The 15,896-nt window shown below is 39.0% G+C and overlaps 1 protein-coding gene across 3 annotated transcripts in view; it reads left to right on the forward strand.

Moving 5' to 3' along the window:
- The window catches only part of usp45 (ubiquitin specific peptidase 45), a 29,300-nt gene that overhangs the window by 5,774 nt on the left and 7,630 nt on the right, over nt 1-15,896 (forward strand). For all 3 annotated transcript variants that reach the window (XM_079469888.1, XM_079469890.1, XM_079469889.1), the window contains 4 exons: nt 7,301-7,449; nt 7,819-7,914; nt 8,016-8,146; nt 14,116-14,203. In XM_079469888.1, coding sequence (XP_079326014.1) covers nt 7,301-7,449; nt 7,819-7,914; nt 8,016-8,146; nt 14,116-14,203 — 464 coding nt within the window. The remainder of the gene's footprint in view (nt 1-7,300; nt 7,450-7,818; nt 7,915-8,015; nt 8,147-14,115; nt 14,204-15,896) is intronic.

Consider the following 15,896-nt stretch of genomic DNA (forward strand, 5'->3'; position numbering starts at 1 on the left):
ACAGAAATATAATTTTCTTGTTAGTGCACCACTAATGCAATACATTCATATGATCTACCATCCATGTCTTCCTGCTTTGGTGGAGTGGAGTTAAGCTCAGTCTGACTGGTCTCCTGTCACTCTCGGGTCTGTGCAACTTCTAAACTGCCAGGGTCTTGCTGCAGAATCTGCGCTCCAATTCCTTTACTGCCGCATGGCTGCGCTCATTAATGCCATTAGGCGCTTGAGTGCTGCTCCCCGGTCGGATTCCCTAAAGAACGGTTGCAGCTGTGAGGAGACAGGATCCTGTGCTCTGCTCCTCCCCCTGCCCTGCCGCATCTCCCATGATTCCTCCTCTCACTGAGCCTTTGGGAAGAGGGTCTTAGGGAAGGGTAAATGTTGCGAGAGTGGTTCAAGATATATATATATATATATATATATATATATATATATGAATGCTAGTTTAAGAGTTTTGAGTTCTTGCAGCTTAGCAGGCTGTCAACATGATATTTTAACTTTCAGCGCATGAGATACATTTAGCAGGACGTTTTTCCTGGTATGTAGGCTTGCCAACTTTACTTAATGTCTTTTGGTATTAACTTCGATCTGCTTGACTCAACGAACGCAGAGAAAACCCTTAACAAGTCGCACTGGGTGGTGTTCCTCTGGTGAGGACCAGAAGTTAGCTGGTGGTGGTCTGTGGTGCTGGGCCAGAGTCGTGCCACCTCCGGCCCACATCCTTCATACTCGGCTCTTTAAATTACCTGTTGCCATTCTTCTGTGTTCATTGTTACCGCCAAGCTGACTAAATAAGGGAGAAACGGGCGGCCATTGTGACTGTGAAATGGACTGGCGCTGGCATAGAGGAGCTGGTGAAATTGCATTTCTGCAATATTTGAAGGCCAGGTTTTTTTTAGATAGAGGCTATTGTAGCATTCACTTTTTCTCATAGACCCACAACACAAAAGAGCCCCAGCAAGAATTTTCCAGAATCCATAATAGTTTTCCACAACAACAGCGGGGAGAAGAAAGAAAATCTATTAACTGCGCTCTCTCACCAAAAAGGCCTTCAGCTCAAGTACCAGAGTCTGGGTAGAAAGAGACTTGACCTCAGAGAGCCAGGCTTGTGCTTGAAACACAGCTGGGGTGGCTTTATTTTGTGGAAATTAAAATGTTTTTCACTCAATAGGCCTCTGAGTCTGACACGTACAGCAGTTGATTCTCTATTTTCTCGTATTGGTTTTTGGTTGGTTTTATCTACTACCGTTTTACACATTTCATATCTTATTCAGGGCTAAAGGGTTACAAATGCGGTAATTTTTTATGACGTGCGAGGTAAAATTTAACAGGGTCGCGCATTGGTGCGGGTGCGTAAAATGAATTTTTGCCACGCCAAAGATTTAATTTAACATTTAATGTGATTTATGAATGGTGAAAGACGCGCTTGGAATGAGCGAGCAGTGAGCTTTTGCATTCCCTCTGTCTCCAAACCAGAGTGTGTGTTTGGCATCATTCAGTGTTGCGCAGTTCGAACGGCATAAAGCATCGTGGGAAAGACTGCTTTTATGACAATGTGTACCTATATAATAATTTAGCTCTGAGTTGCTTTTGAGTTTTGAGCTTTACAGCTAATTTAATCTAATTGTATGTGAGAAAAAAAGGCAAGTGAAGGCCAGTGGAAAAATTACAGCTTTTTGCAAAAAGGGCAATAAAGGAGGATTGTGAAGGGTGACTGGTTTAGTTATGTGTCAGATCATTTCATAGCCAGTATATATACTGTAATTTTACAGTATAATATGTAAAATTACAACTGTAAAAAATAAAAAATATAATATTTATTTGAGCTTTATTGGGTAAGGACTTTTAATGGTGAATGGCCATGGTCGTCACCCACCACAGGAGACAATTTTTGACCCAGGAGAAAATCTGTCTGTTAACCAATCAGGTTCGATTCCCCCCTCCCTACAAGCACGCGGTGCATAGATAATAAAACACAAGTGTTAAAGCGCAAATATGAAGCGGTCTATAGCCAACTATTTTAAAATATAGTGTAACAAATTAACAGAATGATTCATCAACTGAGGTCATTATGCAAGGTCATTATGATTATTATAAAAAGGGTGCAACCAAATTTAGAGTTGGTGCTACCAACTGATAAGAAAACTAGTGGGAAAAATTATTATTAAGTTATTAAGTGGGTATACTGTATAAGTTTAATGTTGTGAATGTCTTATATTAAAGTAATCTTACATAATATTTCTTATAATAGCAGTGGCTTTACTTTGTTTTGAAAAGTGGTACTATAATAAATTATTTCTGTAATAAATAGTGGGCGGCCTGTCCTTTGGCTTTTCGACCCCTGCTCTCACATGTATGTGGTTCCCAAACTCATTTGGGAGTTGTGGTGCATTGCACTTGAAAACAGTTTAATCCTATCCCATGACTAAAAATGTAATTTGTTCATTGATTTATGCGTTTTGCATGTACAAGCAAGCGCCGCTAGTGCGGATAATGCACGCATTTTTATATCGCTCTCTGTCTTCCACAGCTATAACTTACGAGCGTGAGCAACGGGAGATGGTAAGAAAGCGGTTCATCCTGCATTTTCCACGATTTGTAGATGTTTATGGCCCCTAATCAATACACACCTTCCACAAACATTTCTTAATTTCTCCCAAAAAAGTAGGCAAGCATTATGTTTTTATTTCAATGAGCTATTTCTATCTACAAAAACCGCGGGTCCCCTTACATGAACTTCGCCTTGTTGTTTCTACAGTTGCCCTAAAATGACAAACTGCTCTACAGTGCGTTTTAGTAAGCAAGTTATCTCCTCCAGTAAATAAGTGAAAACGTGACCACATCTTAGTCCTGTGTCAGCTACTGTAGGGTTTCGAAAGGGATGGGTAAACGGTGGAGTGAGTTGTTGGTTGCAATTCACAACCTCACCCCTAGATGAAGCTAAATTTCATGCATTGGATCTTTAAAGGGATAGTTCATCTAGAAATTAAGATTTGCTTGAATTTACTCACCCACAGGCCACCCAGGATGGTCCTTCGTAATTTATGCAATGCAGTCATTGTAATGCACCAGAAGCTTCACCAGAGTGATAGGTACCAATTTTGTGTTGTCTTTATCTGCTTTTTTTACTATTAGTGTAACCCGTGTACTTGCATTATGCGAAACAGTAAGTATCACTGCTTCAACTAAATCCTAAAGTGGTCCCTGTGTTTTTCTGTGAGGGTATTCTATACCATGGTAGTTTGTATACTGCAAATATGGATGGTATATATAGTATAGTGGTATATAATAATTATTTTGTTCACATTACATGAAAGTTGCATTGTACTCCAAATTGTCCAAAATAAGTTTTTTTCTTTAGCTACGTATATACTGTATAACTTGTCCATCATCAGCCATATAAGAACCACAAATAAGGTTTTACTGTATTTCTAAGGCTTGTTGATTAGGGGATGTTGGCCTCTGGTGCCGGAATGCTTCGCTATGTAGGTCAATCCAGGGCCAGCATCTAAGCCACAGTTTTTATGTGTGTGTTCACTAACAAACAAGACGTTGGTTGGCTTTGGCCTCAGATGGCAATGCATTGCAGTTTTCATGCCCGGTGGTCACAACAAATTAACGAATTAATAAGACATTTGGTGTTGCTTGGTCTTCCTCATGACTGCTCATGGTCTTTAGCCTGAGGATAACTGTCCTTCACTTTGTGGATAAAACAGTGTGCGTGTTCAGTGCATTTAGTGCCGTCAATATATGCTTGACAATGGAACGCTTCCCTGAAACCAAGCTTAATGTCAGCTTGACAAACAGCATTGTTTTTGCTTAACATAGTTTACCCAGAAAGCTCCACCACTGCAGTTTATCCATTAGGTTGCATTATATTTGTTATGCCTCAATGCATCTAGAGGAGTTCTTGGCTTCCTGGACAGTTTGTCAGGATTCCATGTTCAGTATTGTTATATTTGTGAAAATTTGCGTCAAATCTAATTAAATTTGATTTGTATTTCAATTTATATCATTTACATTAAGGATACTATCTGCGGACAGCTCTTTCTTTTTGCCACTTGTGTGTTTGGAGAGGTTCTGGGTGGGCATGAGTGGATCGTTTAGGCTGCCCGGGGGACATGCTCCACAGTGTCACTGCTGCCCATATTCGGTGGCTGAGCAAGGAGAGCCAGGTGGTGGTGCCGAGTATGGGACATTCAAGCGTGGCAGTGGTGCATGCTGACATTTGCCTTCCCTAACTGCTGCAGGGAGAGGAAAAGTCTGTTTTTCCATATGCTTGATAAGGGCACTGTTCCCCCCTCACCCACCTCCCCCAGTCCCCACTATGCATCTCCTTCCCTGGCTGACTGGCAGATGGCACTGTGAACATTGTTTACCTTGATCGACGGTCCCAGATGCAACGTGGCTCCATAGGCATTCCCACTCTGGACATTTGATTCTCACGTTCTGGGACTAAGAAAACATACACTAAAAGTGACGCCTTTGTTTGTTTTCTCCCGTTGTGCGGTGTGTCGCCGTTGTCCGCACTTGTTAGCATCGCAGTGTTTTTCGACATATGGGCTCTCTCCCAAATGGCTGTGTGGATACAGACAAGCTTCCAGATGTTTCCGGAGCTCCAGATGCTTTTTGGCTCCACTTAGGAACTGCGGCACTCGGGTCTATTGTTTTGACGCCTGATTACACCCTGTGAGAAAATCAGGGAGCCCACAGAAGCTGCCCACTTTTGAATTTAATAGATTTTTCCAGACTAAGCCATTGTCGTGTTATTGCTTAATACCGGGGATAGTTTGTACAGCAGGTGCCTTGGGATCCGCATCCAACATTTGGGCTCTTGAGAGCATTGTTGCTTGAAGGAAAACCAATTTATTTCATGAATTGGAGAACGTGGGTTGACCTTGAGCTTCCCTGAAATTTGGCAATGTGGATTGGTGGGGTGAGGGATCAAAATGAAGCGCAGGAATGTTGGTTTAACCTGAAAGAGGCACTACGATTTAGCGTTGTGTTTTATCCACCCATCACATTGCGGTTCTAAGAAATAACATTTTCCACCATTCAGTGTAATTTGCTTGTGATTGGCTGATATCGTTACAAGTGTCTAAAGAGTGTGTTGTATAACTATTGCAGTCTGGTTTTATGTAAACATCATCTATGTGTCATCTTGGTGTTTTTTCAAGCAGAGATTTGTCTTAGGCAGGTCTTGAGTTGACCCCAGTCTGACATGTCTAATTGTACATTTGTGTCCTTTTTCTTCACAAAGTCGATTCTATTGGACATTTGGGAATGCAGAGGAAGGGTTATATACGTGCTTTGGTTTTGTGTAGGTTGTCAAAAAGATGACCTTCAACCTTCTATCTTCCATCCAATTCAGTATTTCAACATATGTGTACAGTTTGTGGATCAATGCAGAAATCAATACACACCAAGGCAAATATACCTCACACCTACGTAAACTGCGCTGCAACTCTCTACTGTCTTGTACTGGTAGGAGAAGGCCACTTTTACCTCTTTAAGAGTAAATTTTTTTATTCCAATGGATATTGGAATATACAGTATTTGATTATGGACTGGCCGGACTAGAGAATTGTTTTTCATAAAAAAAATAATCACATGAACATGTAAAACAGGGAAAGTGAAGCATTGGGCTGGTAACAGGGCAAGTATGTTTACTATCCTGCGATAGTGCTGCTGATTCAGAAATGGCAGTATATTACAGTGTCAGTGGAGAATTTTAATAGAGATAAACAGCATGCTGACGTGTCAGTGTAAGTGCCTGGGGTGGCCGCAGTTCTTTAGTTCATTGATGCTTCATTTGACAGAACACCACTTGTGTTTTCTTTTACAAATGGTGCCATAAATGTGGATAGTTTAAAAAGATTTATTTAGAGTTTTTATAAAAATATGTCCAAGGCCTTTTTTTTATTTAAAGGAGTAATTAAAAATGAAAAGTTGAAATTTAAATCATTTTGCACTAAAAATGCATTTACGAACATAGATTTTTAAAATGTTTTCTATGTTTTCTACATGCCATAATCTGTATGGAATATTTCGATTACCAGATTAGATGATTTCGATTAGATTAGATTTACTCATGTTTACATAAACTAGCCCTCTTCTTGGGCCTGATATTATCTTACATTTTATAATTAGTATTGGCTCATATCCATGTCTGGTGGGAATTATTATAGGTGTAGATATACAAGAGTGAAAGGAACACAGTGTCATTGCTGAGCATAAAACAAAATACAGTAAAAAGTAAACTATGAATAAAATATCGTCGCTGTTCTTCCGAAACCTCAGATGTCCAAATTCACAGTTTTTTTGAAAATTAAAGTAGTTTTTAAATGATTAAATACTGTGTTGTCAAAGTTGACAAGCACTTTTTAATACTTTTTATTGGTTAGATATTTGCAAAACCCAATGAAACACATAAAGGGCGACTAATAATAATTTATGCCAAAAAAAAAAGATGTTTCGAAAGGACAGCAGCGACATGAGACAATAATATTCTGCATTCATTAATGATCTGTGTACCAATATATAAGAATCAATACAATTTTGATGGAGCCTTTTGCTTTACATGTCAGTATATTTTACTGGCCTTGAATAAATTATTATTCCTGTTGCTCTATTGGTAGGTCATGGATTTGATCCCAGCATTTATCAAATGTATACTTTGTAGTGCACTGTAAGCCACATCGATGAAAGCATCTGCCATATACATAAATGTAAATGAAATCAGGTTTTCCTCTTTGGGACTTTGAGTGCTATTTAAGGGACCGACTGCTCGCTTTGAATTATCATGCAGGTTGCTTTCTTGTCTCCGGAGTGTTTAGAACAGTGCACCTGTCATTTCTCCTGAGTTTTGCTATATTTGTGCAAAAAAATCTCCCTTTCTCTCTCTGTGGGCCTTGTGTTTGGCCGTCTGGGCTAAGAAGCTCCTGCAGAGTCCTGGCTTTAGCGGGGAGCAGCTGGGCTTGCTCCACGCTCCCTAACCAGTGAACTCTAATCCAGCTGTCATCTGCAGTATCTCCCAGCTGCTACCCAGCATGTTAACCCATTTCTCCTGCAGAAAAATCAAGCAGGACACACTGGGCCAGGTCCAGTCCGTAACACATATTTGTGTAGCAGAGTTGTTGTTTTTTACTCAAACTTGTCCAAACTTGAAAAAAGTTTGTTTTTCCCCACTCTTCTTTAAATCAGGTTTTCTGCCTTTAGTAATAGTACAACTATTTAAAATGCAGAATAGAAACATGTGTTTTTCTTTTTTCTCTGTTGATATGAATTCCATCCTGTCTTATAGGAACAACCTCCAAAATCATCAAGCTCAGAGAAGAACCCGCAGAGTATGTCGACTCTCAGAGAGGAAAGTGTCCAGTGAACAGCACACTTATCCCTGTGAAGGGCATCAACAACCTGGGAAACACCTGCTTCTTTAATGCTGTCATGCAGGTGGCACATATGCAGTATCTTGATGTACTTTAAATGTAATATGTAATTTCTGAGAATGTAGCTAAACTTAATATCCTTTGCAGGAACTTAAGAATAAGATAAAAGTACGAATATACAAGGAAAATGTTACATTTTGAAGAAGTGAATGAGATGATGATTTGAGAAATTGGACCTTGTCCTGCACTTTACGTTTTAAGAACAGATATAAAATACGATTATATTTAATTTTAGGTAATTGCAGCTGAGCTTAAAACTTGGATTTAATATCTATTTGCTGTTTTGCATATTATTTGGATACTAAAAATATTGAGAAATTTAAGCTAAATATGTCTCTCTTTCTTTATCTCTCTTTTTTATTTGTCGGTTTAGAATCTCTCCCAGACTCACATGCTGAACGACCTGATTCAGGAAGTCAAGGAGAAAGGACATAAAGTAAAGATCTGCCCTACTGCTGAAAATAACTTGGTATGTTATACGTCCCCACCTGTCACAGGCTGCATGAGACTCTGGCCTCTCAGGTTTACAGATACATAGCAAAACATGTTGTGTGCCTTGCTTTCTTCCAGGGGCCACTAACTGTGACATTGCCCAGCCCAGACCCCCTCACCTCAGCTATGTTCCTGTTCCTTCAAAGCATGAAGGAGCCTGGCAAAGGGCCTGTCTCCCCCAAGATCCTTTTCAACCAGCTCTGTCAGAAGTATGTCTACATTGCCAACTTTTGTAATACCCTCAAAAAAATGCCACCTCACTTGACTGACTTGTCGTGCTGATAAAGTAAGAACATCTGTTGCTTCCTGATGATTGCTTCATGATAATCATGGTTCTTCTGAGCTGTTGTTGCCTGCCAGAACTTTGTATATAATTTTCTGTTCAGCCACCAGATTTATCTTCATTCAGGGTGTCCACCGGGTCTTCAAAAGTATTAAAAGTTGATAAATAAATTTAGAGAAAATCAAGGCCCTTAAAAAGTATTAAAGGCCATTTTTCAAGGTATTACATTTTGTATCAACTTTTGATATTTGTCCAAAGAGATCATATGCTAAAGTTGACCTGATTTTAATCATTGCATTGGCAAATCAGTATATAGTAAATGTATAAGGTAAAGTGTTGCCAATGTAACCGATTAAAACTTGAGTTCAAGTGGTCTTAAAATGCACAAAAAAGGTCTTACAAGTATTAAATTTAGCTCCATGATTCCTTTATATACTCTGTTATTAACAGGGAAGCATGCCCAAAAATAATGTTTTATGTTGATCAAAAGGTTTAATTTTTTGGACAAAATACTTACTGCCACAATACTAGGCCATTGAGGGTGGTTGCCAGAGTGTTGCTTTGTGGTTTTTAAGGTGTCATTTTTTTCACGAGTGCACTGCCATGAAGTTCTTTGGGTACTAGATGGTTGCTTGGATGTTTTCATCCATAGTGTTGTGAGAGGTTGCTTTCTGGGCAAAAAGCCCACCCCCAAGTTTCTATTATATTACCTTGATATGTCACCACTCAGAATATTTTTCTAGCATTTTTTGCTGTTGATTTAATCATTGTACTTAAAAAAAGTATTACATTTTCTAATACCACTGTATTTTATTGAAGTATAATAGCATTTAGCTGTTTTTTGTGCATGTAAAAGTAAGAACGGTCAGTACGGATAGATTGGCAGCTTTGGCTGTTGCTGCACGCTTAGCAGCTTCCAGGTTATGCTGCTTTAAATTTACTAAACGGCTGGTTGGATGCCTGCTTTTGTGAGTTGAACAACGGTTCACCGGCTGTTGTGTGAACATGTTGAATGGTTGGGTGGCTCGGGCAGGAGCCTGCCAGGCAGTTGGGTGTCTCTCTGGTGCTGCTGTGATTTGAACTCAGGTACGGTGCCTTTATCAGACCTCTGGGTTGGCATATGTGTACATGTGCATTCAATTCACCTGGCACCAACTCGGCCTGAAACACAGCTATTCATTTGAGTGTGCTATGTGTGTGTTTTAATAAAATAAGTTTGCTATTATTGATCTTTCAAAATTGTCAAGCTTTTGCCACTTACCTGTAGTTGACCTTTTACTATTCAAGTCTTATTCAAGGTTGGTGGTAATAACTTTGCTCTTATACACAAACTCTTGCATATAAGGTTAATGTTGCACAAATCTAGTGTTTAAACATGTGAAAGCATTCACTAAGCCGGTCTGCCTCTCATGGACTCGCATTCACGTGGCCGCACTCCAGAGAAGTAACTCACAGTTTATACAGTAAGACGGGGTCAAGTGAGGGCCTTGTGTGCAGCACAGCATATCTGTGTGCTCGTGTGATCTAGCATGTCCTTGACAGAAAATATCCTGTTTGTTTAATTTGTTTGTAGCCTTGCAGACAGCGGGTCACAGCTGCTGGTCTGATGGGGTACTTGAACTACTGCGCCATCTTAAACATCATCTTGTACGTTTGCCGTGTCGGACAATGTGATGGAATGGCGGCTTTTGGAGGCCACCTTTTTTTAAGGTGGGACGAACACCAACCATAAAATGGGTGAAGACCAAGTGGTGTGTGTGTTACACAGCTGAGTGCTGTTGGCACGGTTTATTGAGGGCCTGGTCACTCTGCCAGCTGGACAGATCTAAGTGGTACCAGCGCCAGCAGTGATCCAAAGGGTAGCCGACTGCACTGCCTGCTCGACCACACACTGTTTCTGGTGCCAGTGAGGGTCTCAGCCTGTAAACACACACATATATACACACACACATGTGTATATATATATATGATTTTTTGAAATAAACTTGAGTCATGAACTGCAATTTAAAATCCTTTGGATATCACAGTGTGCATCTGTCTTGTAAATTCGTGACTTGGAACGGTAACCATTTCAAGAATGCACAAATAAGTTCCCCTTACTAGTTCAGTGTTTTAAATATACTTACACAGAAGGTTGAACAAACAAATGTAAAATATATGAGCCAAAGAAATGCTTAGAAGAGCAGTGTGTAACTTTTTTTTGAGCTATCTAAACGAAAACAGCTTGCACTGACATATCTTAAAATACATCAGTGCCATTGTTTTGTCTCAAAGTGAACACAAGTAATGTTTGGCATGTTTGTAAAATGTACTTAAATGTCGTTATTTTAACTAAGGCCTAGTTCTGGTATAATCTAATCCCTGTCCTAGAAACCGGCCTAACTGTTTAACATTAAGTACACAACCTTTTGGGAAAATAAGATTGAAATCTTTAATGTCGTCTGAGTAAGGCCATGTCAGAAATTGAAATCATGAAATTAAATAATGCGTGTAGTGGTGTGGTGTGATGTGATGTACATTGAACTGATGCAGCTAAGCTTGTGTGTTTAACATTGTGATGGGGATGCCCGGCGTCTGGTACTAACTCATCCGCTGTTAATTGTGTTAGTGGTTGCAGCTGTCCGTCTGTGGCAGGGCCATATTGGGTGCACCGCTACAGGCTCCTTCAGCCTTCCCTTCCACTGGAATGAGCTTTTAGAACATTCTCCGCATCTCTTCCACCTTTAGCCCAACCAAGCTCCTTTCACCCATCAGATTTCCTTCAGAACACATCCAACCACTGTTCTATATAAATGTAACTCTTTAACAAAAAAAGAGTATTAATTCATAGTATTTAGTATGTTCCAATTCGATTCAGATTGAATTTGAACTTGTTTTATCATGTGACTTGATGACATATTAGAATCTATTACCACATGTTCTGGTTATAATGGTGTGGATGAGAAAAGATGCGATGAAATAGAAAGGCGGGAGTCAGTCTCTTCAGACCCTCTTTTCGTGACTTGTGTTTGGAGCAGGTGGCTAGATGGTTTGCATGTTCCGGACACATAGAGCTCAGGAAAACATCAGTCCTTATCAGTCCACGGTAAAGATGTTCCAGACAGTACATGACGCAGGATGATGCTTTAACCAGACTGGCCTAGCACAACACATTCACATTCCTACACATACACGTTAGACGGTAATGACAAAACCCCAGATAAGCAGCTGGATAGCCAAGTGTCCTAACACAACACCTTGACCTGCCCCTTTACCCTTGGGTTCATAGCCGGGCCGATTGCCCTTCGCCACACTCTGACCAGCTATCCAACCCTAGTGCTAACGCTGCACAACAGGTTGATGCAGGGTCGACTCCAGCTGCCCATATGGCCCCCACAGCTGGCCCACATCTGGCCTGGGCTGCCCAGTAGAGAAGTAGACGTCTTCTAAACGGCCAACAAAGTTTTCCGCTAGATTTAGCACAAAGTTTGCTGGGAGGAAGGACAAACAGATCTCTACACGTCCTCGGTTCAGCAGTCTGGCATATTTGGGATGGCCATGTCTGGTTCTGTTCTGTACATCTGCAGTTTAAGTAAATTTGGGCCTGAGGCATTAAACTCTCTTGAAGTCCCTTAAATTTTTGACAATTTAAGCAGTAATATTATTCATATTTTGCACTTAAACCCGAAGGGTTTTAGAAACCTTTAGCTATTCAATTTTAGGAAAAGTATTTTGCAGGCATTTACATTACATAAGTAAACAGTATTAACAAAATGTGATGCGACATGTGAAAACCCAACACATGGTGAAAATGTACATATTACAGTTTTGTAACTGTACAGTTTTCATACCATATGATTACATCAATCAAAAGCCCTTTCCAAATCATACCTTGTATGTAACTAAAGTTATGGCTATCTGAAGTTAGCTGAGCGCTATGATTTTTAGGAACGGAATTTAGAGTTTAAAAGTTAGGTGATGAAAATAAAAGCACAACATTTAAGAATCGCAAGTTAAAGTCACTTTACAGTGGTAAAAGACGTACTATAAATAACAATTTAATTAAAAAATCATAGTGTTGGAGTAAAAATACAGTATTATACAGTTCGAATAAAACGAAAGTAAGGAAAAGGGTGCTGGGCACACTTAAAGAACGAAAGCTTTGTCAGGAGTCAATTTATTTGTCATTATTTTTTTACAATAAACAGGTACATTTTGCCACAATATTTTCAGAGTTTAAAGAATAAGAATTTAATGATCAACCAATTTTGACGTACTTTCGATCAATTTTTTATATTCCTTAAAACGTCCCAGCGCGACATCTGACGGGCTTTCCCAGGTCGCTAAAAGCTGTCATTGCTTTGAGTAAAGCCTAAAATACACTTCAACACTTTTACCCAGATTTTCAGTGTGGACTTGTTGCAGAAAGTCTGTGCCAGTCTACAGATTTTATCAGTTAGTGTGTTTCTTCTATCTGAAACTTTCAAAAAGTCTGAAAGTGTATGATGTCTTGTTAAAAAAAATCTTTTCAGATTTTTAAAGTCTTGTAGTGTGTTCCAGCCATAAGGAGTAATTGATGACGGGCCAATAAATGATTCGAAAGTTAAGATATATACAGATATCTGCGTGTGTCTGCGTGTTTGCAGTAATGTGACAGAAAAGCTAGTGAGTGATAGTAAATTATTTATTCCTCGTATTGTTTCTATCTTCAGCAGCAAAAATAAATCACGCACATTTTTTAAAGAGTAGGTCTATCAAAATATATTTGCTATCAGTTATAGGCAGCATGAAGAGGAAAACGAACAAGTAGGCTATCAGTGTTTATTAATTTATTTTGTTTTTCTATTTATGTTATGTATTCAATTTCAATATATCTATTTCTTGTTTTTGAAATGCTTTGTTTATTGAAACGAAACTGCACACATTTCCATTAACAGTAAAGTATGACATTATAAACGTCAGCTCAAGAGCAGGGTGCTGTGTGCGGTATTAATGTGTGAAAATTAAAGCCTCATTTAGGCTGCGCTTTTAACATTTAGAAATAAAATATATATTGCTCTCATTCCAGTCTGGGATGTGTAAATTCATTAAAAATAGAAATATAGTTAAAGGGGGCAAATGACGAATATCATCGTTTGTTTTAGATTGAATGCAATGTTTATACACTATTGAAGGTTAAAAAATTCTGTATTTTCCACATACCGTGCATGTTTGTATGTCCTCTTTGCCCCGCTTCTCTGAAATGCACAGATTTTTTACGAAGCTCATTGCTCTGAAAAGCGAAGTGTGCTATGATTGGCCAGTTAACCAGTGCGAATACTGCAAGTGTGTGACGGAAATGTAACGCCTCTTCAGGTTCCAAAGCAATTGTACTGACAGGTACACCCACCGGTCTTAGTCAAATCATACCATGAACTGATGTAGATTTGTGGGGGTTTGGTTACACAAGGTGTTTCAGGCAGGTCTTGGTGAGCATTGCCTTTTAGATAGAATGCGTCTTTTGTTCCCAAACTTTAATTTTTGAAATTTTGCATGTCCAATACATGCATGGGCATCTTATAACATATTTGTGCCATATGATACCTTTAAAGCTTTAAATACTTTGTAGATTTTAGTTTTTATATGGATGTGTATGTGTGGCTGTGCGCAAGCTGGTTGAATGGAAGTTGTTATGAGGAAAATATAATAACCGATCCTCAAACCAGCCGAGAGACAGCTAGAGTCATCATAGAAAAGGCCTTGAGAGAAGATTATGTTCTTTCTCGTCTTTAGACTTCTATATGCTTTTTGTTTGTAGCTAATGGGTGTTTGCGTTGCTTTAGGTGATTTTGTCCATGTGGATGTATTTACACTTGTGCCAATGTGTTTCTTGTGTCAGTAATTCTGATTCTGTGCCTTATGTTTGTGTGTTTGCAGGGCGCCTCGATTTAAAGGCTACCAGCAACAGGACAGTCAGGAATTATTACACTACCTTCTGGACTCTGTGAGAGTCGAAGAGACGAAGGTGAGTGTGTGTTTGAAATCTCTTTTCCTAAAATGCAGAAACATAAACTGAAAGAATAAAGAGACACTTTTTGGGGGGCTGACCTCTGTCGTGTAGGCGCACGAGTAGTTTGATAGAGCGGTTCTTTTCTGGGACTTCGGCTTGTGGAGCTTTTATTCTGGACGTGTCCAGCGCCAGGGGCCAACATCCATGCAACCCCACCAGTGGCCCTTACTGCCCTAAGAAAGCTGGTGCAGAATCGGGCAGTAAAGCCCTGGGGCCAGCCAGACCCATTCAGACCCGTGAATGTGGACAGTTGTGCCACTTAGAAACCTTGCAAGTGGCGCGACTGGCCTCATTGTGCTCCCTGGGAAACAAGTCAGCTGCTTGCTGAGGCTTTGTGATGGAGCTCCATACGCACCCACATCCCTCCTTCCCTCCCTCCACACTTATGGGAGGCTGAGAGGGAGAACATAGGGAACAATCTGCCTTAAGTGCTTCTGGTTATCAGCATGTGTGATTTAAAGACAGTGTAAACTGTATTTCTGTGCTGAGGCATTAAAACAATGTTGGAAAATATACTGCAAAAAAAATACTTTGTTACTCAGTATTTTTGTCTCATTTTGCAGTACGAATGTCTAAAAATAATTAAATCAAGAGGCAGAATTACCTATAATCTTAAATCTTTTTTTCTGTGAATTTTTGTGAAGTGAGTTTAGACTTAAAAACAAGCAAAAATATAATGCCGGGATGAGAAAATAAACTTGAATTACATTTACTTCTATATTAAGTGCTCTGGATATAATTTTTCGTTGTTTATAGCGTAAGCATACATCATTTTTATATTTTTTTTTCATAAAACAAGAGTGGATATATGTGACTAAGTCTGTGAAAACCAGGCTAAAGTATCAGAATCTGATTATGAGATAGCAAGCATTACAGTTTGATTCTAACAATGATTTAAATCTATAACATGGCCTTACTCAAAAGATATCAAGGTTATTTCACAGAATGGTCTTTACATTTATGTAGGATTCATTTCAATAGAAAGCTAAATCGCAAAAAATGGCTGTAGGTGGGTTTTCATAGACCAACTTAAGTTCTTATGTTCCCCATTTGCAAAATCGAGGGGTGTTGTTTGATTCAGGTTTCAAGTTCGATAAACAGATACATTCTGTTGTTAAGTCATGTTTTTATCACAAACAACGTCTTGCAAAAGTTAAACCTTTTCTTTCTCTAAAAAACTGTCATCCATGCATTTATTACTGGTTGTGCAAAATTTTTTGGGGGTTTCTATGGAAGCAAGGAAATGAACATAACACAAATTGCACAAAAAGCTTGTAATTAATTAATTACTAATTTACTTTTTTAATCTACTTCATGTTTTACTCTTTCTTAGATTTTTAGGTTTTTAAAATCGTAAAATGTATTTATATCCATGTTAAAATACATTTTCACTGTATAGACGGTTTCTGCTGCCATTATGTGGCTCACACTTAACTTCCAGTAGACCTCAGCAAATAATGTATCACTGTATTAAATTGAATAAACACCACTCAACAGTTATTATACAATAAAATATCAATAAAAATGAAATACATAAAAACATAGACCGGACATTAACTTCGGGCCAGGCACGTGTGTTTTATTCTCAAAAAACTGTAATCCATGCATTTATTACTTTACACCTTAACTACTGCAATTTACTCTATGG

The sequence above is a fragment of the Barbatula barbatula genome (assembly GCF_947034865.1).
Source record: "Barbatula barbatula genome assembly, chromosome: 12".
Classification (NCBI taxonomy): domain Eukaryota; kingdom Metazoa; phylum Chordata; class Actinopteri; order Cypriniformes; family Nemacheilidae; genus Barbatula; species Barbatula barbatula.